General features: G+C 37.0%; 4 protein-coding genes across 4 annotated transcripts; 1 reads left to right on the forward strand and 3 right to left on the reverse strand.

Annotated features, from left to right (window-relative positions):
- Positions 1-114: 114 nt before the first annotated feature.
- On the reverse strand, positions 115-4,397 carry GCK72_016868 (uncharacterized protein; the record flags this gene model as incomplete). Its single annotated transcript, XM_053731742.1, has 7 exons — positions 115-471; positions 820-1,068; positions 1,120-1,206; positions 2,766-2,814; positions 3,198-3,309; positions 4,056-4,180; positions 4,246-4,397. 7 exons carry the CDS (start codon positions 4,395-4,397, stop codon positions 115-117), a joined length of 1,131 nt encoding a protein of 376 aa, XP_053580655.1.
- A 246-nt stretch (positions 4,398-4,643) lies between these two features.
- GCK72_016869 (uncharacterized protein) lies at positions 4,644-9,247 on the reverse strand (the record flags this gene model as incomplete). The annotated part of the gene is made up of 4 exons (XM_053731743.1): positions 4,644-4,918; positions 6,287-6,734; positions 8,009-8,210; positions 9,141-9,247. The coding sequence occupies 4 exons, from the start codon at positions 9,245-9,247 to the stop codon at positions 4,644-4,646; spliced, it is 1,032 nt and encodes a 343-aa protein (XP_053580656.1).
- A 1,348-nt stretch (positions 9,248-10,595) lies between these two features.
- GCK72_016870 (uncharacterized protein) lies at positions 10,596-21,643 on the reverse strand (the record flags this gene model as incomplete). The annotated part of the gene is made up of 11 exons (XM_053731744.1): positions 10,596-10,820; positions 13,589-14,035; positions 15,240-15,854; positions 16,370-16,484; positions 17,162-17,776; positions 18,634-18,850; positions 18,967-19,145; positions 20,041-20,096; positions 20,276-20,546; positions 21,336-21,541; positions 21,599-21,643. 11 exons carry the CDS (start codon positions 21,641-21,643, stop codon positions 10,596-10,598), a joined length of 2,991 nt encoding a protein of 996 aa, XP_053580657.1.
- Positions 21,644-21,977: 334 nt separating this feature from the next.
- On the forward strand, positions 21,978-24,191 carry GCK72_016871 (uncharacterized protein; the record flags this gene model as incomplete). The annotated part of the gene is made up of 5 exons (XM_053731745.1): positions 21,978-22,073; positions 22,124-22,195; positions 22,585-22,686; positions 23,308-23,385; positions 23,982-24,191. The coding sequence occupies 5 exons, from the start codon at positions 21,978-21,980 to the stop codon at positions 24,189-24,191; spliced, it is 558 nt and encodes a 185-aa protein (XP_053580658.1).
- Between the last annotated feature and the right edge of the window lie 358 nt (positions 24,192-24,549).

The raw sequence follows: 24,549 nt of genomic DNA on the forward strand, positions 1-24,549 counted from the left end.
GTTGTTGCTTATTACAAAATGCAAAAGAATTCAAGGGTGGAAAGTGGGAAAGAAGAGAAGAAAAGATTACATAAATACAACAGAAATAGGGGAAGAAAACCCGAAATGCACAATTTAACATTTTCCAAACAAAGTCTTGGCTTCGGCGAGCAACTCCTTCTCATTATCGTTGGCAGCGGTGTGTCTGAGTGCCTGCTCGAAGTACGGCTTGGCAGCGGCCTTGTCTCCCTTCTCATAGTAAGCTTTTCCCAGGTACACAGTATTCTCGATCCAAAGAGAGTTGATGTCGAAAGCCGCTTTGAAGTCAGCGATGGCCTCGTCGACTGTGGCAGTTGGTGGCTCCGAGTAGAGGAACGAAGCGGCTTTGCGTTCCAACCAAGAGAGATTGGCGACAGAGAGCGCCCAACGACCACGGAGATGGAGGAGAGCGTCCTCTTTTGGCTGGATGGAGATGGCACGGTCGAGGTATTCCTGCAAAGAAATTTATAGAAAAATTACAACTTTTCACTCTGAAATCAATATTAGCCAAGCATTTGTATTACAACTGCGCTCCATCGCAAACGAGAGAGTATCGGTGAGAGAGACGCAGAGTTTTTTAGTTTTTTTTCTGGCGTCGACTCACATTTTCACAGTTTCTGGCCTATTTTCGCTATTTTCCATTATTTTTCAGTAAATTTTCATGAAAAATAGCGAAAATAGGCCAAAAACTGTGAAAAACTGAGTCGGCGCCAGAAAAAAAACTAAAAAACTCTGCGTCTCTCGCCGATACTCCCTCGTTTGCGGTGGAGCGCGGTTGTAAGAACTGTGCTGAGCTTATACCTTGCAATGCTTTCCCTCCTCAATTTTCTCCTTGGTTCCGAGGAACTCTGCAGACTTCCCAGACATCAAAGCAGCCCATCTTGCCGCCAAAAAGTTGTTCGAATCGAGATTCCACGCCTCGACAGCGTACTTCTTTCCCTCGAGGATGATATCCTTTCTCTTGTTCTTCTCGACACGATTTCCGATTTCGTTGCAGAATTTCGCAAGACGCCAGAGGATATCGATAGACTTCTCGCCGGCGTCGTAGCGCTGAAAATACGATTTTTCCAACTGAAATTTCAAAAAAAAATCGATAAATACCTTCTTCAACTCGTCGTATCCCTCTTGGACACGATCGGTGCCGAAAAGTTTGTCCAGCTCTTCGAATGACATGATTGATGATTGAGTCTGAAAATGTGTATTATAGAGAAGAGAATATAAAGTTCTTATCGCCCGAAAATTGTTTCTGCGCTGAAAATCGAAAATTCGTATCAAAAATGGCAAAGAAAGAAAGCGAGAACAGCGTTGTTGATTCATACGAGGCGAGAGAGTGGTGCCAGTGAGAGGGCGCAGAGATGGAGACGATGTTTTTGGCGTAGGCTACACGGAAAGTTCGCAAACAAACGAAACGGGGACCAGGGAGAGCAGAAATTTCGATGAGTCATCAGAAAAAATTGAAAATTTCAAGAATTCATCGGTTAAAAGCCGGAAAATTTAAGCGCTTTTGGAGAAAAAATCACATTTTTCCGGAAATTTCCGATTTTTGAGTAAATGAACTCGAATTTCCAAGAATTTCAGTGGATTTTTACCTGAAAATGTTGGAAAAAACTCATTTTTCTGTAGTTTTTTCGCAGTTTTAGCCTAATTTTGACCGTAAAAACGCTTTCTGAAAAACACCGATAATTTTGGGTCAAAACTGATAGAAATTTGATATTTCTAGGTTGGAAACCATATTTACTGTTTGTTCTACATGTTTTTCTAACAAAAATCCGGGAAATTCACTTTAAAAACACGGAAAATCGCGCCAGAAAATAACCAAAAATCATCAAACACGGTGATTTTTTCGGAACCAGCTAGTAGGTAGCGCTAAAAAAAGTTCGGCCGCAGTGTAAAATAAAATGGGCGGAGCCTTGATGCAAGCTTGGCACGCGGTTTTTGCAACTGCGGCACTCGTTTGGCTCTGCGTCTCTCTTCTCTCGCACGTGCAGGTAGAGCGCGTTCGAAAATGGAATAATTTTTTACACTGTATTGAATGTCAAGAAAAGTGAATGGCCGATTAAACTGTGAAACTGAAGACAGTATAGCATGAGACTTATTGTTAAAAATTCTCCATTCCTTTCTTTAGGGTAATTTTAATTCGATTTGGGGGAAATTTAATTAAATTTTTAGAAAATTGAAGCCAAAGTTGAGGGTCTAGAAATTTCAACGGTGCAGTAGAGCGGGTTTGCTCGCGGCCGCCAATGTGATGGCATAGAAATCAAACCAAGTGGTTCCGAGAAAATCACCGTGATCAAAAATCTAGAGTCCGCAATTTGACGTGATGGTGTTTGCGGAGAATGCATTTGATTTGACGACAAACTACCGTAACCCGGGCGATTCAATTTCAGTTTTGGGCGGCGGAAAAGCGGGTTTTCATGATTTTTTAGATCAAATCCGGTCAAAATTGGGTGAAAACTGCGAAAAAAACTGCTGAAAAATGAGTTTTTCCAGCTTTTCCTAACAAAAATCTGCTGAAATTCTTAGAAATTCGAGTTTTTCGCTCAAAAATCTCAAAAATTGGAAACAATCAAAAACTTTAGTTATTTTCACCAGTTTCGCTGCTGAAAATTATCAAAACTCTATGAAAAAACCGTTTTATACCAATTTCACCCTGTAAAGTACAGATAATACTACATTTTTCGGGAGGAATCAATGTATAAAGTGCGTTTTTTCCTTTATTTTCAAATCGGAAAAGCGAGAAAACTGACCTGACTGTCGACCGGTTTCGTGTCACCGTACGAGCGATCGTCCGTGTACCTGCAACAGTGTTTTTCGGGAATTTTCTTTTTTCGATTAGGATCTGTTCCCATTGAAAACTTACCTTGCGTTGCATAGCGAAAACGCCAGAATAATAGCGAGCGGAACCAGAACCAGTGATCTCATTTTTAAAAGTGAGTGAAATACCAGAAACTAAAGAGAATTCACAGACGTTTTCTGAGGGGAAAGAGCGGCGAAAAGTGTAAAGTTGGGACGAGAAGAGCAGATGATCGGAGGAATGAGCTGTGATGAGCTCCAGATGACGCCATTTTATAGCCGAAGAAGATTTATTATCTTATCTCTCTCTTCTCTTTTCGTTTTTCAGATATCTTATCTTTGACTTTTTTATGTTTAATCTTTGGTCGCCTTCTCTGCTATCTTACCAATCTTCTTCGGCATCTCCATATTCAGAGTCTGAAGTGATTGATGTCCAACTTCGAGTTCTTGACATTCGATTAGTGGAGGTGCTGGGGGCGGGGCGAGTGGAGCTGGCTTCTGGGAAATTTTAGTTGAAAACCATTTTTCTGGTCAATTTTTGAGTATTTTTGAGCTAAAAATCCAGATTTTTGACGAAAATTTTCGAAAAAAAAAGCAAAATTTTGAGCAATTCCTATTTTTTCCCGTTTTTCGGTTTATTTTCTGTGTATGATCTCGAAAAATAGGTGTTTTTCTAATTTTGGAGCTTAAAATCCCGATTTTCGACAATTTTTTTTTGAAAAACGCAAATTGGGCCCGTAATTTCACAAAAAATCAGTGTTTTTGGTGATTTTAAGCTGAAAAATTCCATTTTTCTAGATTTTTAGTTAATTTTCTAATTTTCTGTGTATGATTTCGAAAAATAGGTGTTTTTCGTTTCGCTTGGCACAAAATTTGACAAAAATCGAGTTTTTCTAATTTAGGAGCTTAAAATCTCGCTTTTTGACGGAATTTTTGGAAAAAAAACGCGAATTTTCGAGCCCCGGAGCCCCGGGATTTCACAAAAAATTTGAATTTTTGTGTTTTTTGAGCTAAAAACCCGATTTTTTTTCGGTTTTTTCGCTTCGTTTTCTGCTAAAAATTTTGAAAAACGCCGATTTATTTTGGATTTTTTTCAGTTTTTTGCTCTGAAAAATTAAAATTTTCCGTTTCTAGCCTCCAGAATCTCGATTTTCAGCAAAAAAAAAACCGATTTTTCGACTCAAAACCCCATTTTTCGCCCAAAAATCCCAATTTTTCCTTCCAATTAACTACTAATTATCTACCCAATTTAAACGAGACAGTCTTCAACGCTCCATTACTACTCGACGTCTTCAATCTGGGTCCTCTATGACTTCTGATCTCCTCATTCATGGCTTTCAGCAATCTTTCAACATCATCTATCTTCGCGCTGAAAATCGAAATTTTCAAAAAAAAAAAATTTTAAATTTTTTTCTGAAATTTCCAAATATTCACCCCAAGACGTCAACCATCATCTGAAGTCTCTCCACTTCGATAATATTCTTATTATCCTGTCTTCTCGCGTAATTCAAAAAAATGGTGAGCGCGGCGGCGCCGGTGGCAGTGATTCCCACATACTTCCAGATGGGTGATGTGGACGTGCTCATCTAGAATTCAGATTCTGAATTTTTAGAAAAAAAACCAGAAAAAAGGGCAACAAAATATCAAAAGGTTAGATGGCAAACCACGTGTGAGGCGGGAGGAGAGAGAGAGTGAGATTACATGAGAGACGGCAGAGAAACGAGGGGAAAACAGCGTGACCGGGTGGCGGAGGGAGAGGCGACAGAAATTTATTGTAAAAAGATCAAAAACTCAAAAAAATTTAACAGAAAAAATCCAATAAAATTAGAAAATTAGCTCTCCATTTTCTGTTTCTTCGCCTCCGGATTCTCGTCTCCAGCACCAATCTCCAAAGCCTTGCGTGCCATTGCCAGTGCGCCGTCGCGAGTCAAATTTCCTCCGATGAATCCGGAAATGTGGACGAAGACGCCACCCGGGATTCCGCTCTCCTTACTGAGATCATCGTCGCGGAGACCACGCCACGCGGCTGGAAGTGGTTGACGATTCTCGAATGACGATGTCTTGTCGGATGGAATCGCTTGGACGCGCCATGAGGCGTTCGTCGAGTCTGGAAATGGACGGTTTTCAGGGAATTGGAAGTAAAATTTTGTAAAATTTCAGAATCGATGAGTCTAGAGCTTTCAGAAAAGTATAATCATGCCTATATTCTGAAAATTTCAAGTCATGTGACCGAGAAAATGCAAAAGTTCGGCCATGTGAGCTATTAGCACGGCACACTTCTTACAACCGCGCTCTACTGAAACCGAAGAAAATTGTGTGCTAAACTGAGAAACTCAGAGAAAAAGAGACATTTTTCAAAGGAATTTCGGTAGAGCGCAGTTGTAAGAACTGTACCGAGCTAATAGAAAACTCGTTTTTTGTTGAAAATGAGCGTTTTTGTAGTTTTTGATTCAAAAATCGGGGATTTTCTTGAAGTTTGAAATGAAAATAAGGTTTTTTTTCAATTTTAAGTCTGAAAATGTCTTTTTTTCTCAAAACTTGTTGGAAACCAATAACGGTGACGGTTTTCAAGGAATTGGAAGTCATGTGGCCGAAAAAATGCAAAAGTTCGGCCATGTGAGCCAGAAAACCCGTTTTCCGTCAATTTTTGTTTGAAAATGAGCGCTTTTTCTGAATTTTGACTCGAAAAAACCTTTTTTTTTTCGATTTTAAGTCGAAAAATCGATTTTTTCTGGAAATTAGGGGACCAACACCAGTTTTTAGTAAATTTTTGTCCTGAAAATGAGCATTTTCTGGTATTTTTGGTAAAAAACCAGTTTCTGTAGTAAAGCAGAAATTTTTGAGTTTTTGGTGAGAAAATTCAATTATTTTCAATTTTAGGCACGGAAAATGGTTTTTTTTTTTTTAATTTCTACAGAATTTTAGCCGATTTTGGTCAAATTTCATTCAAAAAATTGAGTTTTTTCTCATATTTTCGCATGGAAATCGGTTTTCTGGTAGGTTTTCGGTTTTAAAAAATTTGAAAAATCACATTTTCCTTTACTGGAAATGGATTTTTTGTCGGTTTTCGCAAAAAAAGCAGATTTTTATCAAAAAATTTGGTTTGAAAAGTTTTTTTTTGTTAATTTTCAATTTCATAAAAGGAAATTCGATTTCTAACGCAACTTTCTGTGAAATTTAAAGAAAATTCACAGAAAATGTAAAAATTTCGGAAATTTCGAAACGTGCTCCATCGAAATTCCAGTGGAGCGCATTTACCAAAAGTATTATCACGACACGCTTCTTACAACCGCGCTCTTCCGAAATCGAAAAAAATTGCGTGTGAAATTGAGAGACGCAGAGAAAAAGAGACATTTTTCAAGGGCATTTCGGTAGAGCGCAGTTGTAAGAACTGTGAAAACGTGCTCTACCGGACTTCTTGTCTACAGAGCGCATTTGCTTTCTCTCTACATCAATAATACAAAAATGAATGAACCTGAAAACAAGATATAAGTGACATTATCATCTCGAATATTCTTCTGGGCTTCAATATCGAAGAAGTGTTCTTTCCACGGACATCCTCCATTCTCAATGAGAATAATCCTCCCAGACGCGTCATTCTCAAACCGTTTCTCCACAGCCGTCTCGATAATTTCTCTAGCCGGCCACCAGACATTCGCCAGATATTTGACACTTCTCACAAATTCCTCTCCAATGAATTCCATCGCCTTCTCGAATCTCTCATCCGCATCGTTCTCCGGCTCATTCCAATGAGCATTGAATTGTCCGGTCCGGGCGGAGAGATTGCCTGGTGAGTGGTAACGAGGGACACCGTCGTATTGAGCGATTCCGTTGTCGATTGCGTCGATTGATTCGACGAATTGCTCGTAGAGACGGTGGTAGAAGAGATCGACCATTGAAGGGGTGACGTTGCCGCCGAGGATCTGAAAATTCGCTTTTTTTTCAATTTTAAACTCGAAAATTGGTTTTTTAGCCAAATTTTGGTCTGGAAAATGCAAAAATTCGGCCATGAAAGCTGTTTTTCGTCGATTCCGGGGAGGAAAATCGGTTTTTTCAGTCAATTTTTATTCAAAAAAACGAGCATTTTCTCGTATTTTTGGTACAAAACGTTAAAAAATCTCTTTGGTGGCCGAGAAAATGAAAAAAAATCGGCCATGAAAGCTAAAAAAACTCTTTTTTTGTCGATTTTTTATTTGAAAATGAGCGTTTTTTGCAGTTTCTGATCTAAAAAGCGGGGGTTTTGCTAAATTTTTTGTCTGAAAATCAGTTTTCAGTAAATTTTTATACAAAAAATGAGCATTTTCTCGTAGTTTTCATACAAAACCAGTTATTTTCGACAGAAAACGTTAAAAATCTCTTCTTGCAGTAAGTTCAGCCGTAAAGAGCATTGGTGGCCGAGAAAATGCAAAAACTCTGCCATGAAAGCTAGAAAACCCGTTTTTTCGTCAATTTTTTGTTTTTTTTGTAGTTTCAGATTAAAAAACCGGGCATTTAGCTGAATTTTAAGTCTAAAAATTGATTTTTACCGCAAATTTGGCGAGCAAAATCGGTTTTTAATCAATTTTTACTCTGAAAATGAACATTTTCTGGTATTTTTTGGAATAAAACCAGTTTCTGTAGACACAAAACGTTCAAAACTCGCTTTTTTTGCGGCGAGATCGCTGATTAAAGCAGAAATTTTGAGTTTCCGGTGAGAAAATTCAATTATTTTCAATTTTTAAACTCGAAAATTAGTTTTTTAGCCAATTTCGGTCAAATCTCAATCAGAAATTGAGTATTTTCTCATATTTTCTTATAAAAATCAGTTTTTTAGAATAAATACTCCTAAAAGCGAATCTTCACCCTGAAAATGCTCTAAATGGTCATAGCTGGCCGAACTTTCGTTTTTTGGGTTTCTAGGCCACGGGCAAAAGCTTTCGGTGGCCTAGAAACCCAAAAATTCCTGTAAAAATACTCAAAATTCATTTTAAATATCGAATTTTCAGCTTGAAAATGTTTGAGTCAACAATGGCCGAACTTTTCATTTTTGTGTTTCTAGGCCAAGGGGAAGAAGTTTTGGTGGCCTGGAAACCCCAAAGTTCGGCCGACACTGACTTTTTTGAGCATTTTCGGGCTGAAAATTCGATTTTTAAGGGCGTTTTTGAGTATTATCAAATTTTCGCATTAGAGCGCATTTGCATTCGCCCCAAAAACCCACCTGATTAATGACATCCTTTCCGTAATGAGCATAAACGAGCCCAGCCGAACTCAATTTCGTATCGAAATTCAACTTTTCAAGTGTCCGCATCGTCTCGGTGAATCCGCGTTGATGATGATCGTATCGCTGTTTCGAATGATCAAAGACTCCGCCCACATCGACGACGATGTCGCATTTTTCCAGTTGAGACGCGTCACGGGTTCTGGAATTTTTAGACTGAAAATTGGGGGTTTTTGAGTGGAAAAATGGCAAAAATGAGGGATTTTCATCGAAAAAATGAAAATTTTCGCATTTTTTTTCATTGAAAATTGGTTTTTTGAGACTTTTAAATAGAAAATTATCAGTTTTCCAATGATTTTTGTTGTAAAAATACACAAAAATGGGGTTTTGGATCAAAGAATCTGAAAAAACCGCTTTTCTCAAGATTCAAATGCAAAAACATTGAAAATCGGCGGTTTTTTTTGTGGAAAAATGGGAAAACGAGAGATTTTCATCGAAAAAATGAAAAATTTCGTATATTTTTCCCTGAAAACTGGTTTTTTGAGACTTTTAAACAGAAAATTCTCAGTTTTCCAATGATTTTTGTTGTAAAAATTCTCAAAAATGCATACTTGCAAAATATCGGCCCGGCCCGGCTCGGCCCGTCGGCCGGGCCGGGCCGGTAGAGAAAGTTGCCGGCCCGGTCGGCCCGGAGTCAAAAAATGAGCAAAATTTTTTCACAAAATTTTTCGAAATTTTTAAAAATTTTCGTCAAAATAGTCTAAAATCCTATGTAAACTTGAGTTTTATCGATATGTAAAAACATAGTCGAAAATTCGACTTTTTTGCGAAAAAATCAAAAAATTTCAAATTTTTGTACTGTGACACGGGCCGACCGGGCCGGGCCGGGCCGGTGAAAATTCTCAAATCGGACCGGCCCGTTGCAAGTATGCAAAAATGGGTTTTCAGCTCAATAAATCTGAAAAAATACCAGTTTTTCGTTTCTCGCCATTTTTGAAGCTAGAAAATCCAAAAATCGCGAAAAAAAAATTTTTTTCAAATGTTCTGACCAAAAAAGCCATTTTTCCACCCAAAATATGCTCAAAAATCACATTTTTCCCACTCAAAATCTCGGAATTTTCGCATTTTCTACCTCAAAATCGCGTGCTCTTTGAATTTCGGCAGTTGTTTCAACATGAAGCACGCGAATGCCTCATCACAATGGAATTTTCCAGAATGAGTGCCAATCAATGACGTCATTCTGAGGTTCAGAAGTCGTGAAATCACCTGAAAATTAGAAAAATGTGGGGAAACCAAAAAAAAATTGTTAAAATTTCAAAATATCAAAGAAAAAGCAACGAAAAAAATGAAGGGAAAACGAAAAACGGTGGAAAATGTGAAATGGAATCGATTTATAGTTTTATTACAAGAAAAACAAGAAAAAGAGGCGAAAAATCACAAAAAAATGGTGGGAAAATCAGTGTGTGTTTTTCGAAATTTCTTATTCGAAAATATCTATTTTCGAAAAAAATTCGAATGATATTCGAATAATTTTTCGAATATTCGTTCAAACAGTTGTTCGAAAATTTATTCGAACAATTATTCGAACGAATATTCGAACGAATATTCGAAAGACTATTCGAATATTCGTTCGAATATTCGTTCGAACATTTCTTTCGTTTGGTAAACTGGGCGCGGCATGTTCTTTCGGAGTGTCGTTTGCAGTTTGTTTTTCTTCATTGCGAAATAAATATTTATGATGAAGATATGTGTCAGCAGGGTTTGGGAAATTCCGGGCCGGGCCGACTGAAAAATTTTCCTCGGCCCGGCTCCTGTAGAAATTTGAATATTGTTGAAAACTTTTTGAAAATTTTTTTGATTTTTTGCAAAAAACGTCGAATTTTCTACTATTTTTTTGAAAACCGATAAAAACTGAAGCGTACAAGAATTTCGACTATTTTTTAATAAAAATTTTCAAAAAATTGTGAAAAAATTGTGCACATTTTTGAAGCCGGGCCCGGAATTTCCCAACCCTGTGTGTCAGAACTATTTCAAATGTTTTGAACAGTTCACATGAAAATTTATCCACAAAACTAGCAATTCTTGCGAAAATTTTCCGTCGGGAAACAATACGTTTTGAAAAACAGTAAAAATTTTCAAATTTTATTAGAAACGATATTCGAAAATTGTTCGAATAAAATTGCCTTCGAATACTGTTCGAACAATTATTCGAATAGTTCGAATAATTATTCGAACATATTCGAAAAAGTATTCGAACAAAATATTCGAACAGTATTCGAAAAATGTTCGAATAATTATTCGAATAAATTTTCGAATAATTATTCGAACGTTGTCGAAAAACACACACTGGGGAAAATGAGTGAAAAAGAGTGGAATGGGGGGAAATTTGTTCAACTATGCAAGTGCGCTCCAATGAACTACCCAATTTTTAAAATTCAATTTTTGCATTTTTTGGCAGAAAAAAAACCGTTTTTTCCGGGAAAAAAGCATAAAACGACCACAAAAAATACCGAAAAACATAAATCACAATGGAGCGCAAATTCTAAACCAAAAATTTCAAATAAATACAAAAAAATACAGCAAAAATTCAAGTAAATGACATTCCAGGGTAATCTCCATTAGTTTGCAAATATCTCTCGATGACCTGACGACTCGGTGTTTTATTTTGAAGTCCCGGTATGATGTGTTCCTTGAAACTGCGATAGAGTTCTTTCGCTTTCTCACAGGAGAGATGAGCGTAGTGAACGGGCGCTGGTAGGGAGATGGGCTTACGGCAACGAGCGGACAGGAACGCCAATTCGTATGTCATTTTCTGGAAAATCAAGAGTTGGAAGTGTGAAAAAATGGGAAAAATATCTGAGAAAAACTTCATTTCGTTCATAGTTGTCAAGGCCCGCTCAGGCAACTCAATATCAATCTAATTAGACGCGGCATCAGTTAGATTAGCTTGAATGTTGGCATGATTAGATTAATGCCGCGTCTAATTAGATTGATGAGCAATCTTGTAAGATTAATGCGCCGTCTCATTAGATTAGTGTGAAATCTTGTGTAACTAGTCATAACATTTGAAAATTCTCTAGGTAAAAAAGAAATAGTAAATTTATTCAAATTAAAAACAAGATTTTTTACAATCGAAATGTACAAAATATATAGAAAATAATACAGAAAATAAAAATTAGAAATTAGTAGAAAATCCATTGCAATGAAAGTGGAAAAAGTCCTAGTTGTTCTCTGTCCGGCTGCTGTCCATTGTCGTCCACTCAGCGAATTTTGCTGTAAAATGAACGAAATTACCAAAAACTGTTTGATTTCGGAACTCACAAAAGACTCTTTTTTTCGAAGCTTATGTAGAGAGCGCTGATGTTGAAGCAGTAGACGCTTATACCTGAGCAAAGAACTGTTATTCACGGCTCATTGAAAGCAAAACAATTTGCTTACCAAAGAATTTATTCATGATTTCATCGCAATGTTGACTTTTCTTTCAAACCAAATGGAAGTTGCGGAAGTGTGAAGACTGCAGTTGAAGACTTGAAGAGCCATAGAAACCGAAAAATACACTTTTTAATAATGGAAAATCGTGAAAAAGTCGATAAAACCGCAAACGACATTAGTTCGCAACGATTTCAGGCTTTCGAGACATAAATAGAAAATTAAAACTCAGAAAAAAACATTAAAATAAAAATTGAAAGTAATTTTGCGCGTTTTGTACTGACTTATTCTTGGATCCTTGGCGCGAACGAAGTTTGCGCAAGCAAAATCCACTAATCTAATTAGATTGTGATTAGATTGATGCGGTTGTAGGATTAGATTAATATTGAGTTGCCTGAGCGGCTGCAAAAAATGACTCTTAATTTTCCAAATTTTTTCAATTTTTCATCGAAAAAGTGATCATTTTTGATTATTTTTCAGAATTTCTTCTAATTCTGAATGATAGTCGAAAATTTGACTTTTTCGCGAAAAAATTTGAAAATTTTCAAAAATTTCCAAAAAAATTTTTTTTTGCGCCAATTTGCCGGGCCTTGACAACTATGATTTTGTTGCTTTCTCTTCGATATTATGAAATTTTATCCATTTTTACTCATTTTCCCACATTTTGCTCCCAACCGCTCCCAAACGCGAAAAATTGGATGTCTGGCGCGCCTTTGACGCGAGAAAATATTGAAATCGACCAATTTGCACTGGAATGGCTTCAAATTGCAGAAAACAAGTAGCTGGCGTGCCTTTGACGTGAAAATTTAGTTCAAAGTTGGCCAAAACTGACCAGAAATGCTCCAAAACGCGAAAAATTGGATGTCTGGCGTGCCTTTGACGCGAACAGTTTCAGGTGATGCCAAAATTCAAAGTGCACGCGTTTTTGAGGTAGAAAATGGAGAAAATTCGAGATTTTCAGTGGGAAAAATGGGGTTTTAACTTAAAAAAAAACGGCCAAAAATGCAGTTTTTATATAGAAAAAAGTAGAGAAAAACTCAGTTTTCAAAAAAAAATTCATGAAAAAGGAGATTTTGAAGATTTCGAAAATTATCGTGGTTTTCGGATCAAAAAATTTAAAATTTCGAAAAATCTCTGTGGAAAAATGTGATTTTTGGAATATTTTTTGGTGGAAAAGCTGAAAAATCAGAACATTTTCGATGAAAAAATTAGTTTTTAGAGCGAAAAACTTGAAAATGGAGCATTTCTGCATAAAATTTGAGAAATTCTGGGAAAAAATGAAAATCGGTATAAAAAACGGGGTTTCAACTCGCAAAACTACATTTTTTATAAATTTTTTCCAGAAAAGTTCAAGAAAATTCTCTTTTTCTCTGCGTCTCCCCATTCCCCAAACTATTTCTACAAATTTCGGTAGAGCGCGGTTGTAAAAACCGAGAGTTGCTCATATTAGCACGGCACAGCTCTTACAACCGCGCTTTACCGAAACCGAATAAAATTGTGAGAAAAATTGAGAGACTCAGAGAAAAAGAGACATTTTTCAAGGGCATTTCGGTAGAGCGCAGTTGTAAAAACGGTGAAAACGCGCTCTACCGGACTTCCTCTCTACAGAGCGCACTTGCTCTTTCTCTACATCAATGATAGAAAAATGATACCAAGCAGAGTTGCGCGGAAGTGATTTTTTCTAAAACGGAAGTCGGAAGTAAAATTTGTAATCCGGAAGTCGGAAGCCGGAAGTAAAATTTTGAAGTGAAAAAACGGCCGGAAGTCGGAACTCGGAAGTCGGAAGTCGGAATTAGATTTTTTCGCAAAGATTCAAAAACTCCTTGAAAAAGTTCATAAAATTCGCGAAAATCAGTGGAAAATTAGTTTTTGGCTGAAGAAAAACCTATTTTCTGTCTTTTTAGACCATTTGCCTTCTATTTCTGCGAGATGTACTTTTCCGAAATCCCACAATTATGGAATGACGGAAGTCGGAAGTAAAATTTTGAAAACGGAAGTCGGAAGTCGGAATTCCGCGCAACTATGATAGCAAGCTAATAGATTTCTAACGAAAATATGCATAAAAATGTCATTTTTTCGGCGAATTTTCACCATTTTTATAATTTTTCCTGAAAAAATCAGGATTTTTCCACTAATTTCTCATCTCCTTACATAAATATTATCCTTAGTCATTCCCATACTGTCATGCATTACAGTATAATGACCGGGTCTCGACGTTCCAAGATCTCCATGATGTGACGCCAGGAAGAAATCGAATTTATACTTGGAAACGATCGTCTTATCTACCGTAGTCCCCGACGACGGATTCACGTATCCCGTATTCTCACTCTCCTTCATATCATCATCCCATCGTTTCGCCTCTTCCTCTGTCTCCGGCCGTTTCTCTTCTATTTTTCGATGAATTCGTGTCTTATGTCTCTTCTGAATCACTATAAACGTATATTTGGGCTCCGGTTCATTCAGATGACGTTCACTGAGGAAGACGTTCACTTCTGATTTCAGAGATTTCAATTCGTCGTGACTGACACGTAGCATTTCCGAGTCGCTGACACCGTCACGGTAGACGACGATGTGCGCGGGTATTCGATTGTTGTTGTTCTGGAAAATCGGGGATTTCAGCGTTTTCAAATTCTGAAACTGGAAAATTTCAGAATTTTTTGAGAAAAATTACATTGGATTTTGATCTACGAATGATTCAAATCGCGAATTTCAGTTTTTTTTCAATAATTTTGCGAAAATTTCGATGTTTTCTCTAAATTTTTGAATCAAACAACATTTCGACTTGAATTTTCAATAAAAATCAGCAGTAAAACTGTTTTTTTCGGCTGAGAAATCAAAATTTTCTCAGAAAATTTAGAATTTATCCGAGATTTTCCATCCGGAAGCTGAAATTTCGTCAAAAATCTGGAATTTTTCTTTAAAAAAATGAAAAAGGGCATAGTTGTCAACGACTGGATGTGGAGCCAAATTTTAACTTTTTTTCAAATTTTTCAAAAAAAAAAATTCAAAAACTTTTTTTTTTCAAATTTTTGACTTTTTTTAAAAAGTACTTTTTCACTTTTCCTACATTTTTCTGAGAAAACTTTGAAAAAACGGCATTTTTTACAGAAAAGGGTTTTTTTCAGCTCAAAAACCAAAACCATTTTATTGGTTAAAAAAAAAGTTTTTAAAAATTCTTTTTTTCCCATTTTTTGGCACAGATCTTACACCTTCGCTCCACCGAAAACCCCTCTCTTTTTCTCTGAGTCTCTCAATTTCGCACACAATTTTTTTCGGTTTCGGTAGAGCGCGTTTGTAAGCAGAGTGCCGTGCTAATAGGAATAAAACTGCAAAAAAAAGAGTTTTGGGGTCAAAAATTCACATTTTCACTAGAAAATCGAGATTTTTGATTAAAAAAATGTTAATTTTCTCCAGAAACCGTTCTAGAAATGACTTTTTTGAATAGTTTTTTAAAAACTGTTTTTAACAGAAAAATGCATTTTTATGAGTAAAAACGAGTATTTTTCTGGAAAAATACGAAATTTTCCACAGGAAATGTTGATTTTCACCTTGAAAAGTAAATTTTTAATCCAGAAATTGACATTTTTCGTTCAAAAAATACTCGGATCAGAAATCGAATTTTCACACTTTTATAAGCAAATTTTCCTTTTTTTCTAGCCAAAAGTGTTGATTTCCATCTTGAAAAGTCAGTATTCAATCCAAAAATGACAGTTTTTGTACAAAAAAAACTCATTTTTGGCAATTTTTTTTTCATTTTTTGGTGAAAAATCCTGTTTTTTTTCCTATTTTCCTCAGTATTCACCTCCGCAAAAATCCTCAACAACTGTACAAATTTCCCCTCCAAAATATCAGTTCTCTCTCTTCCATGAGCCATCGGTCGTTCGCCAGGCCGACACTCCTCTTGAGTCACAATCATATTCCGGTATACGGTACCGCCCGGATTAATACTCGCCACAATTCCAGCAATCGAGAAATCAATACCACTTCCAGCCGTCGGATGAGTCACATCGATTCCCACATACATTCGAAGTGGCGCTTTCCGACGCTCCTCCTTCTCCTCCACCGTCATTTCTCCATTCTCCGACCAGTCCAATTCCTGATTCACACCGCCCAATTTCCCATTAATTTTCAGTGCGATCTGATAGAAGATTCGCTTCGATTTGACACCACTTTCCGGTCTCATTTGATGTAACGCTTTGAGTACAGTTTCCGCGGTGATATGTTGACTGGCGACACCTAGAGTGACGTCACAGAACTCTTTGATGTATCCGTAGGCGTTTAGACTTCTTTCTGAGATTACAATGAACAGAAGGATCTTCTGATCCTTGTCGAGGAGACGATCGAACATCGACTTCGCGTCGTTGGCCGCCGCGTGGAAGTTCGCGGCACCGTACTGGAGGGGAACCTCTTTGTAGAACTGGAAACGGGGTCAAATTTCAAAATTTTTCGAATTTTTTGAATTTTTTCACGAGAAAGTTTAATTTTCGAAAAAAAAATTGGAAAAAGGGGTCTTTTTTGAAATTTTTTCAATTTTTCCTCGAAAATGTGAATATTCTATTCAAAAAATTTGAATTTTGAACTTTTATTAGCTCGACACAGTTCTTACAACTGCGCCCCATTGCTAACGAGAGAGTATCGGCGAAAGAGAGAGACGCAGAGTAATATTTTGCGCCGACACAAATTTTCAAAGTTTTTGACTTATTTTCGCTGTTTTTCATAATGATTTATAGAAACAAATCATTGAAAAACGCGAAAATAGATCAAAAACTGTGAAAATCTGTGTCGGCGCAAAAAATTTCTCTGCGTCTCTCTCTCTCGCCGATACTTTCTCATTTGCGGTGGAGCGCAGTTGTATGATAAACGCTCGGCTAATATGAGTTTTTATTTTCATAATTTGTTCAGTGGGCGTGGCCTCCTATTCTTCCGACTAACTCCGTATCGCTTCGCTTCCGGATCGTAGAGTAACGAACGTGCGTCAGAATTATCGTGCGTTCCGATTCGAATCGATCGGAACTCGCATCCATCGATAAGCGTCTTGTAGAATAGTCTGGAAGGAGCAAATTTCGTTGAAATTTGTCATTTTTAGTTAAAAAAGTGGAAATTAGAGCATTTTCAGCCGAAAAAGCTGATTTTTTGACTGGAAAAGTGTCGAAATTCTGAATTTTTCAAGACCGCAGAAACGCGCTCCGTCGCACAACGGTTGGTGCCAAATTCAAATTTAACGTTAAACCGCGAAGCGCACGCAACGCTCCTAGGCAAAAATTCAAATCTTAAAAAAAGAAGGCATTTTTAGACTAAAAAGTCAAATTTCGCCACCAAAATCTAGGTTTGAGCCAAAAATGATACATTTCAAGCTTTACATTGGAAAATTTGGGTAAAAACAACGATTAATGAAAAAGTATCAAATTTTGCTGAAAATGGGAATTTATTTGACCAATTTTGGCAATTTCGAGGCAAAAATCGATATTTTTTCACCAAAATCTTTTTTTAAGATTTTAAAAATGTTAAAAAATTTATTATTTTTTTAATTTTTAGCCAAAAACCGTATGTTTTTTAAAGATTATAATTTTTGCCGAGTCGCGTTGCGTACGCGTCGCGGTTTAACGTTAAATTTGAATTTGGCACCAACCGTTGTGCGATGGAGCGCGTTTCTGCGGCCTTGAAAAATTCAGAATTTCGGCACTTTTCCAGTCAAAAATTATGCTTTTTTGGCTGAAAACTTACGAGGCATCCTCTTCGCTGACACACGGCTCCTTTTCGTCCTCCGCTCGGAGCACAAAAAGAGCACAACACAGCTCTTTCTCAGGCACCACATTCAACTGTTTCTCTTGGAATCCTCGAATCACTGGGGTCATCGAGATCTTCTTATTCTCTTTGTTAACAAGATTCGGCTCTTTGAGCACTTTTCCCATTAATGAGATCATTTTCAGCTCGGAGCACAACTCGAATCTCTCCACAAAATTGAGCTCTCCGTCCGAGAATCCGAGATCTTCGAGCATTTTTATGGTCTCCTCCTTATAAATATGAGGTTTTCGTGTCGTCTGTTTCAGAAATTTGTATTTCATAGCGTGATCGATCATATTCTTGTATCGACTCGGCTTCTCGTGGATTTCCAGATGTTCCAGAGGGACTGAGTACTCTCGATTTCCACTTTTGACAATGGCCAGTGGCAAAAGTGGAAAATGAATCTCTTTTCGATTATTCTTGTAGATTCTGGAGAGGGGAACGTTGTCGATCGGAGCATTTTTTGCTCGTCCTCTTGGAATCGGAATGGTCTGTTCTTTGGCGTTGTATTCACTTAATCGGAGGAATGTCAGATGTCTTTCGGTCATTCGATTTCTGCAAAAATTGGGTAAAAATTCGAGTATTTTCATGCAATTTTCGACTGGAAACGCTCAAATTTCAACCAAGATCGAATGATTTTGAGTTAAAAAAACTTTTTTTTACAAAATTTTTAGAGAAAATTTGCAATTTTTATCTCAAAAATATTAAGTCACAGCTCGTTTTTCACATTTTTATTTGGAATTTTCGATTTTTCAGATGTAAATGAATAGTTTTCGTGCAAAAAACGGCGATTTTCGGCATTAAGTCGTCGGCATTAAGTCGAGCGCTCAAAATTACAGAATTTCGAGTGAAAATGGTCGAAATCCCACAGTGGTCAGTGCTGCTGGCCGTGCTTATTGTTTTTAAGTTTCTAGGCCACGGAAAATTCTTCCATCCGTCTGTTTTTCGATTCTGCATAATGCTTTTTTCTTAATTTTCCTTGAAGTGTATCTTTTTATCAGTATTGATAGGTGGACACTGAAAACGATCAAAAAAAGTTTCCACAAGAATTTTTTGAAAACGCAAGTGCGGCAGGGAATAGTGGGCGGAGCTTAAACTGCAAGCGGCGCGGATAAAATTCTACCTGAATTTTTAACGAGCAACATTAAAATATGAAAATTTACAAATTTGCAGCAAAAAAAAACGTTGAAAAATCGATTAAACTTCGAATTGTACTTGAAATTCAATGTCGCTCGCATGCAGTTTAAGCTCCGCCCACTATTCCCTGCGGCGCTTGCGTTGGACTAACTTTCCGTGGCCTAGAAACACAAAAACAAAAACTTCGGCCAGCCCTGACAATTTCTGCTAAAAATTCGCCTCTTTTCAACCGTTTTTCACTCATTTTTCACTCAAAAACTAGCTAAAAACCGTACAATCTCTCATCCCACACTTCACAACACTTCAATTTCAGATTCTCCACCCATTTCTCGATTTGTCTCGCTTGAAACGGAGAAACTCTCAGATTCTCGTTGCGTAATTGTTGTTTCCGGCGGTTTCTTCGCTCATCATTCTGTGTTTCTGGGTCGACGATTAGTAGAATATAGTCGAGAAGTGACATTTTCGGAGCGTTGTAGAATAGTTTGTCGATGACTGAAATTTGGCGGTTTTTATATGAAAACTATGAGAAAATAGCGATTTTTAGACCTAAAAGTTGAGAATTTTCGCATTTTTTCGCCTAAAAATGCCTAAAAATCTAAAAATCTCACTGGCAAAATTGAGAACGGGCTCTCCATCGAAAAGCTCCTTTACTGCGATATAAATCCCGAACCATGCCTCGATTCTCGGCGCGATTTCCAGCGAATAGTCGAATTTCGACGGGTCATGGAAGGATTCCGGGATTCGGAGGATCGAATTGCCTTCGTAGACAAAGTTTTTCGCGAATTCGCTGAAAATAAAGGGTTTTTATTCAAAAATAGTTAGGTTTTCAATAGAAAATATGAAAAGTTGGAAGTTTTTTGGACAGAAAACATTTAAAAAACATAAAACCCGACTGAAAATGAAAAAAAAAATGTCGAAAAGGGGCGGGGCGAGCTTTTCTTGCACATAAAAAACTCAATCGTTTTCTGGAGTAAGAAAGTGATTATGAGGAGGATAAAAAGCAGCAAAAACTATTACGAGGAGTGGGGGATCGAACTTTGGTTGCTTTTTTGGCGGCCAGATGTGTTACCAGTTGCGCCACGGGTGGTAGGATCGGGGAGGCAGCGAGCGCTTCGATCCTGCCCTAGTGGCGCAGGCGGTAACACATCTGGCCGCCAAAAAAAACCACCAAAGTTCAATCCCCCAACCCTCTCAAACTCAAAATATGAGTTTTTGAGACTTTTCCACACAAAAATCTAGATTTTCAAACGATTTTTGTAGTAAAAATAGTCAAAAATGAGTTTTTGGCTAGAAAAATCTGAAAAAAAAATCATTTTTTTCTGAAAATTCAAATGCAAAAACATTGAAATCGGTTGGAAACGGGTTTTTTCAATTTTCTTCATTTTCGACAATTTTTTCCTAAAAACTCATTTTTCCACCCAAAATATGATCAAAAATCAATTTTTCCTACTCAAAATCTCGGAATTTCACATTTTCTACCTCAAAACTGCATTTTTTCGCAATTTTTCGGAGCTAAAAAATCCGAAAATCGTTTAAAAAAACATTCTCAAATCCCACTTTTTTTTCCCGACCGTTTTTCAAAATTCCTTAGGCTCCGCCCCTTTCCCAAATAATTTTCATGATTTTTCAGTGTTTTCGATCGAAAAATTCACAAAAATTGAGTGATTTGCTTAAAAACTCACATGGCAACCTCATTTCCCATATACGGTGCACATCTCACTTTCTGCGTCATCACCGCCTGAAATTTCCATTTTTTCACTTTTTATCAGCCCCGCACAGTTCTGACAACTGCGCTCCACCGAAATGCCTGTCTCTTTTTCTCTGCGTCTCTCAATTTCACACACTATTTTCTTCAGTTTCGGTAGAGCGCGGTTGTAACAAGCGTGTCGTGCTAATAGGTAATTTTTCCACAAAAACCTTCAAAAACTTGTAACTTCTATTCGCCAAATCGTCTTTCGCCGGGTCTTCTCTACTAAAATGTAACCGGAATGGTCCCATGTATTGAATCCGTAGAATATAGGTGATATTCGGGTTTTCTGGGTCTGGCATGACGGAATTCATTCCAGTTTCATTTCTATGAATACTATAGACGATATCCTTGTCGTCGAATACATAATCCTCGATATCGAACGGATTCTTAGACTGCTCGTATCGTAAATGCTGCCAGAATAGTTTCGGGCGGTCCAGACTACAAAAAATACATATTTTTCAATTTCAAAAAAAGAACTCAAACTCGAAAATTCTTTCGAAAATTTGAATTACCGCCTAATCGCTTGGCTACCGTAACCCGCTGGTTTGGCGGGAATTCAAATCTTTGATCAGATTTTTTTTCGAAATTCTATTTTTTTTTGGCGAAAATCCATAATCTTGTGAGAAATAAGAGAATTTTGAATTAGAAACAAAAAAATTATCGATAAATAATTCGTTTCTAATTCAAAATTCTCGAATTGCTCACAAGATTATGGATTTTCGCCAAAAAAAAATCGAATTTCGAAAAAATCTGATCGAAATTTTGAATTCCCGCCAAATCACAATCACAGCGGGTTACTGTAGCCGAGCGATTAGGCGGAAATTCAAATTTTCGAATGAATTTCCGAGTTTGGGTTTTCTCGATTTTCACAATTAAACTCATCAAAAATCAGTTTTTCGACCAAAAATTCTCGAAAAACTAAAAATTGTGAAAAATCGCAAAAAATTGAATTCCCGCGAAACCTCAGCCACAACGGGCTACGGTAGCCGAGCGATTAGGCGGGAATTCAAATTTTTGGCACAATTTTTGGATTTTGGTCATTTTTCGGGGGTTTTAGCAGAAAAAACCATTGAAAAGAGATTTTTCATTCAAAATTCGAAATCCTCACAAAATTATCAATTTTTCGCCAAAAATTTGAATTCCCGCTGACCCAGCGGGTTACGGTAGCCAAGCGATTTGGCGGGAATTCAAATTTTAAAGGATTTTTACTATAAAAACAAAGCTTACATTGGAATCTCTGTTGTTTTTATTGTTGTCTGGCCAGTTTTTTTATTTTTCACTCTTTTCTCCTTCTTCATCTCCACAATATACTCATAATACTCCCTGTCGTAGATTTTTTTGGTGAATTTGAACCAATTCACTAGCAACATCACTTTATCCACGTAATAATCTCCACTGCACTTTTCACCGGGCCGCGGGAACCATTTCATGTTCTAGAAATCAATTTTTTTAATTAAAAAAAAAATTTTCTGACAAAAACAAAAACCCACCGGATCAAGGTGATGAGTGTAAAATTTCAGCTCCGAATTCGTCATTATCGCTGAAAATTGAAGAAAATTGAAAATCAAAATGAAAAAAATTAAGGAAAATGAAGAAAAACACATTGCTCAGCTTATAATTTCGAATTTTTGAAACTTTAATAAAGTGACATTATCTCAGATGACTACTCTTCACATTTCAAGTCTCAAATTCCGTTTTTTCAGCATTAAAAACCTATATATTGCCTGAAGAAGTTGTCTGAAAATCAGCGTTTTCCCTCTTGCTACTCCTTGTCGTCAAATTAAATGCATTGTACGCAATAAGTGCGTCGCGGTGTTTGCGTACCACCCGGAGAATTCCACTTTTTCATCATTTTCTGCTCACTTTTCGATGGCTTTTCCCTTTGATATTTTCCATGCGGAAATCATTCGAACGGTGTTGGAAGGTGAAAAAGAACGATGTGCAGCTAAAGAGGAGTTTGGAACGGTAAAATAATTGATTTTTATTGGCTGAATACACCAGAAAAAGAATTTCAGATACTGGAAAACTTGAATGGACCGGCAGACATTGAAAAGTACGATGGATTGGTGCAGAAAGCGTTTCTTCATGTGAGAAAATTCAATTTTTAGAAAGAAAAAAAGAAAAAAATCGATAAATATCGGTTTTTCGTTTCTAGCGTGGAAAGAGCTGAAATTCCATCATTTTTCACCAAAAAATATTATATTTAGATTATAAGTCAGGATTTTCACTGAAATACTGAGAAAGTTAATTTTTCTGGTGAATTTTCAGAGAAAATGCCGAATTTTTTCCATCAAAATTGGGATTTTCGCCGTTGTTACTCCCGAAAACGCTTTTTTTTTCATGAAAATCTCGTTTTTTCACGCTAGAATCGCATAAAACTGAGATTTTCGACAAAATTTTGATTTTTCCTCATAAAAAACTCAAAAAAACTCTAATTTTCTCCCAAAATCCACCTGAAAACCCAATTTTCTTCAAGGTCAACGCCGAAACCAAACTCGAATCGATCGGATTTCGAGTCGGACGACAATTAGTGGAGAAAGTGTCGAAAGAAGCGCCGAAACTTGTCACTGAGCTGGAGGTGAGTGGTTTTCACTCAAAAAATACTGAAAATTCGTATTTTTCCGAGGAAAATCAGTCTAAAATGTTGAAAATTCGCATTTTTCAGAAGAAAATCAGTCAAAAAACTCTGAAAATTCGCATTTTTCCAAGGAAAATCAGTCTAAAACGCTGAAAATTTGTGTTTTTTCGACGAAATTCACTTAAAAACCCGAAAATTCGCATTTTTCAGGAGGAAAATCACCCTGAAAATGCTGAAAATTCATATTTTTCGACAAAAATCAGTCGAAAAACGTTGGAAATTCGTATTTTTTTGAGGAAAATCACTCAAAAAGCCGAAAATTCGATTTTTTCCGTGAAAAATCAGTCAAAAAACGCTGAAAATTCGCATTTTTCCGTTAAAGATCTCTCTGAAAATACTGAACATTTGTATTTTTCCAAGGAAAATCACCCCAAAATGTTGAAAATTCGGATTTTTCCGACGAAAATCACTCTAAAATGCAGAAAATCCGCATTTTTCCGTGAAAAATCTCTCAAAAAACGCTGAAAATGCCTATTTTTCCGAGGGAAATTAGTCTAAAACTGCTAAAAAATTCGATTTTCAGCTGTTTTTCTGTCAAAATTCCCTTTTTTTCTCTTTCAGATCGTAAAATTCATTTGCAAAGATTTCTGGTCATCAGTTTTCGGCAAACAAGTCGACAATCTCCGTACAAATCATCAGGTATCACTTAATTTCACTTTTTCTTTCACTTTCACTCAAAAATATTAGCAGATCACTCCTTCTTACAACTGCGCTCCACCGCAAACGAGAGAGTATCGACGAGAGAGAGAGACGCAGAGTTTTTGGACACAGATTTTCACAATTTTTGATCTATTTTCGCATTTTTTCATGACATTTTACACTAAATACTATGAAAAGATGCGAAAATAGGTCAAAAACTGTGAAAATCTGTGTCAAAAAACTCTGCGTCTCTCGCTTTTTTGCGGTGGAGCGCAGTTGTAAGAATGGTGGACTGCTAATACCATACTTGCAACGGGCCGGGCCGGGCCGATTTGAGAATTTTCACCGGCCCGGCCCGGCCCGGGTCACAGTACAAAAATTTGAGAATTTTTTTGATTTTTTCGCAAAAAAAGTCGACTATGTTTTTACATATCGATAAAACTCAAGTGTACATAGGATTTTTGACTATTTTTAATGAAAATTTCAAAAAATTTCGAAAAATTTTGTGAAAAAATTGTGCTCATTTTTTGACTCCGTGCCGGGCCGGGCCGATATTTTGCAAGTATGGCTAATACACAAATTTCACACATTTCCAGGGTGTCTACGTCGTGCAAGACGGTCGCTTCACGACGCTTCGAAGTTTTCCAGAAGGCGATCAATACGTGAAAGAGAGCGGCTATTTTCTCTCGTTTCCGTGTGGTTTACTGCGTGGAGCACTCGCCGGACTCAATATTCGAGCCATCGTGACGCCCACCATCGAGACGGTGCCATCTGTCAAATTTCATATCCAAATTCAACCGAAATAGACTTTTCCATTAAAAATTGCCAATTTTTGTATAGAATTTGTACATAATTTATGACTTCACCGATAAAATGGGTCTATTAAAGCACAATAGAGTACTTTTAGTCAAAAAATAACCAAAAATTCAAATTCCCGCCTAATCACCCGGGTACCGTAACCCGTTGAGACTGTGGTCTGACCGGAATTCAAATTTTTGCACAAAAAGTCGATTTCTGTACTGAAAAAACACAATTTTTTGAGTGAAAACCCTCGAAAAAGCTCAAAATTCGAAAATTTCATATGAGAATTTGAATCTCCGCCTAATCACTCGGCTACAGTAACCCGTTGAGGCTTTGGCTTGGCGGGAATTCAAATTTTTTCTA

This window comes from Caenorhabditis remanei, chromosome V (genome assembly GCF_010183535.1).
Source record: "Caenorhabditis remanei strain PX506 chromosome V, whole genome shotgun sequence".
NCBI lineage: Eukaryota > Metazoa > Nematoda > Chromadorea > Rhabditida > Rhabditidae > Caenorhabditis > Caenorhabditis remanei.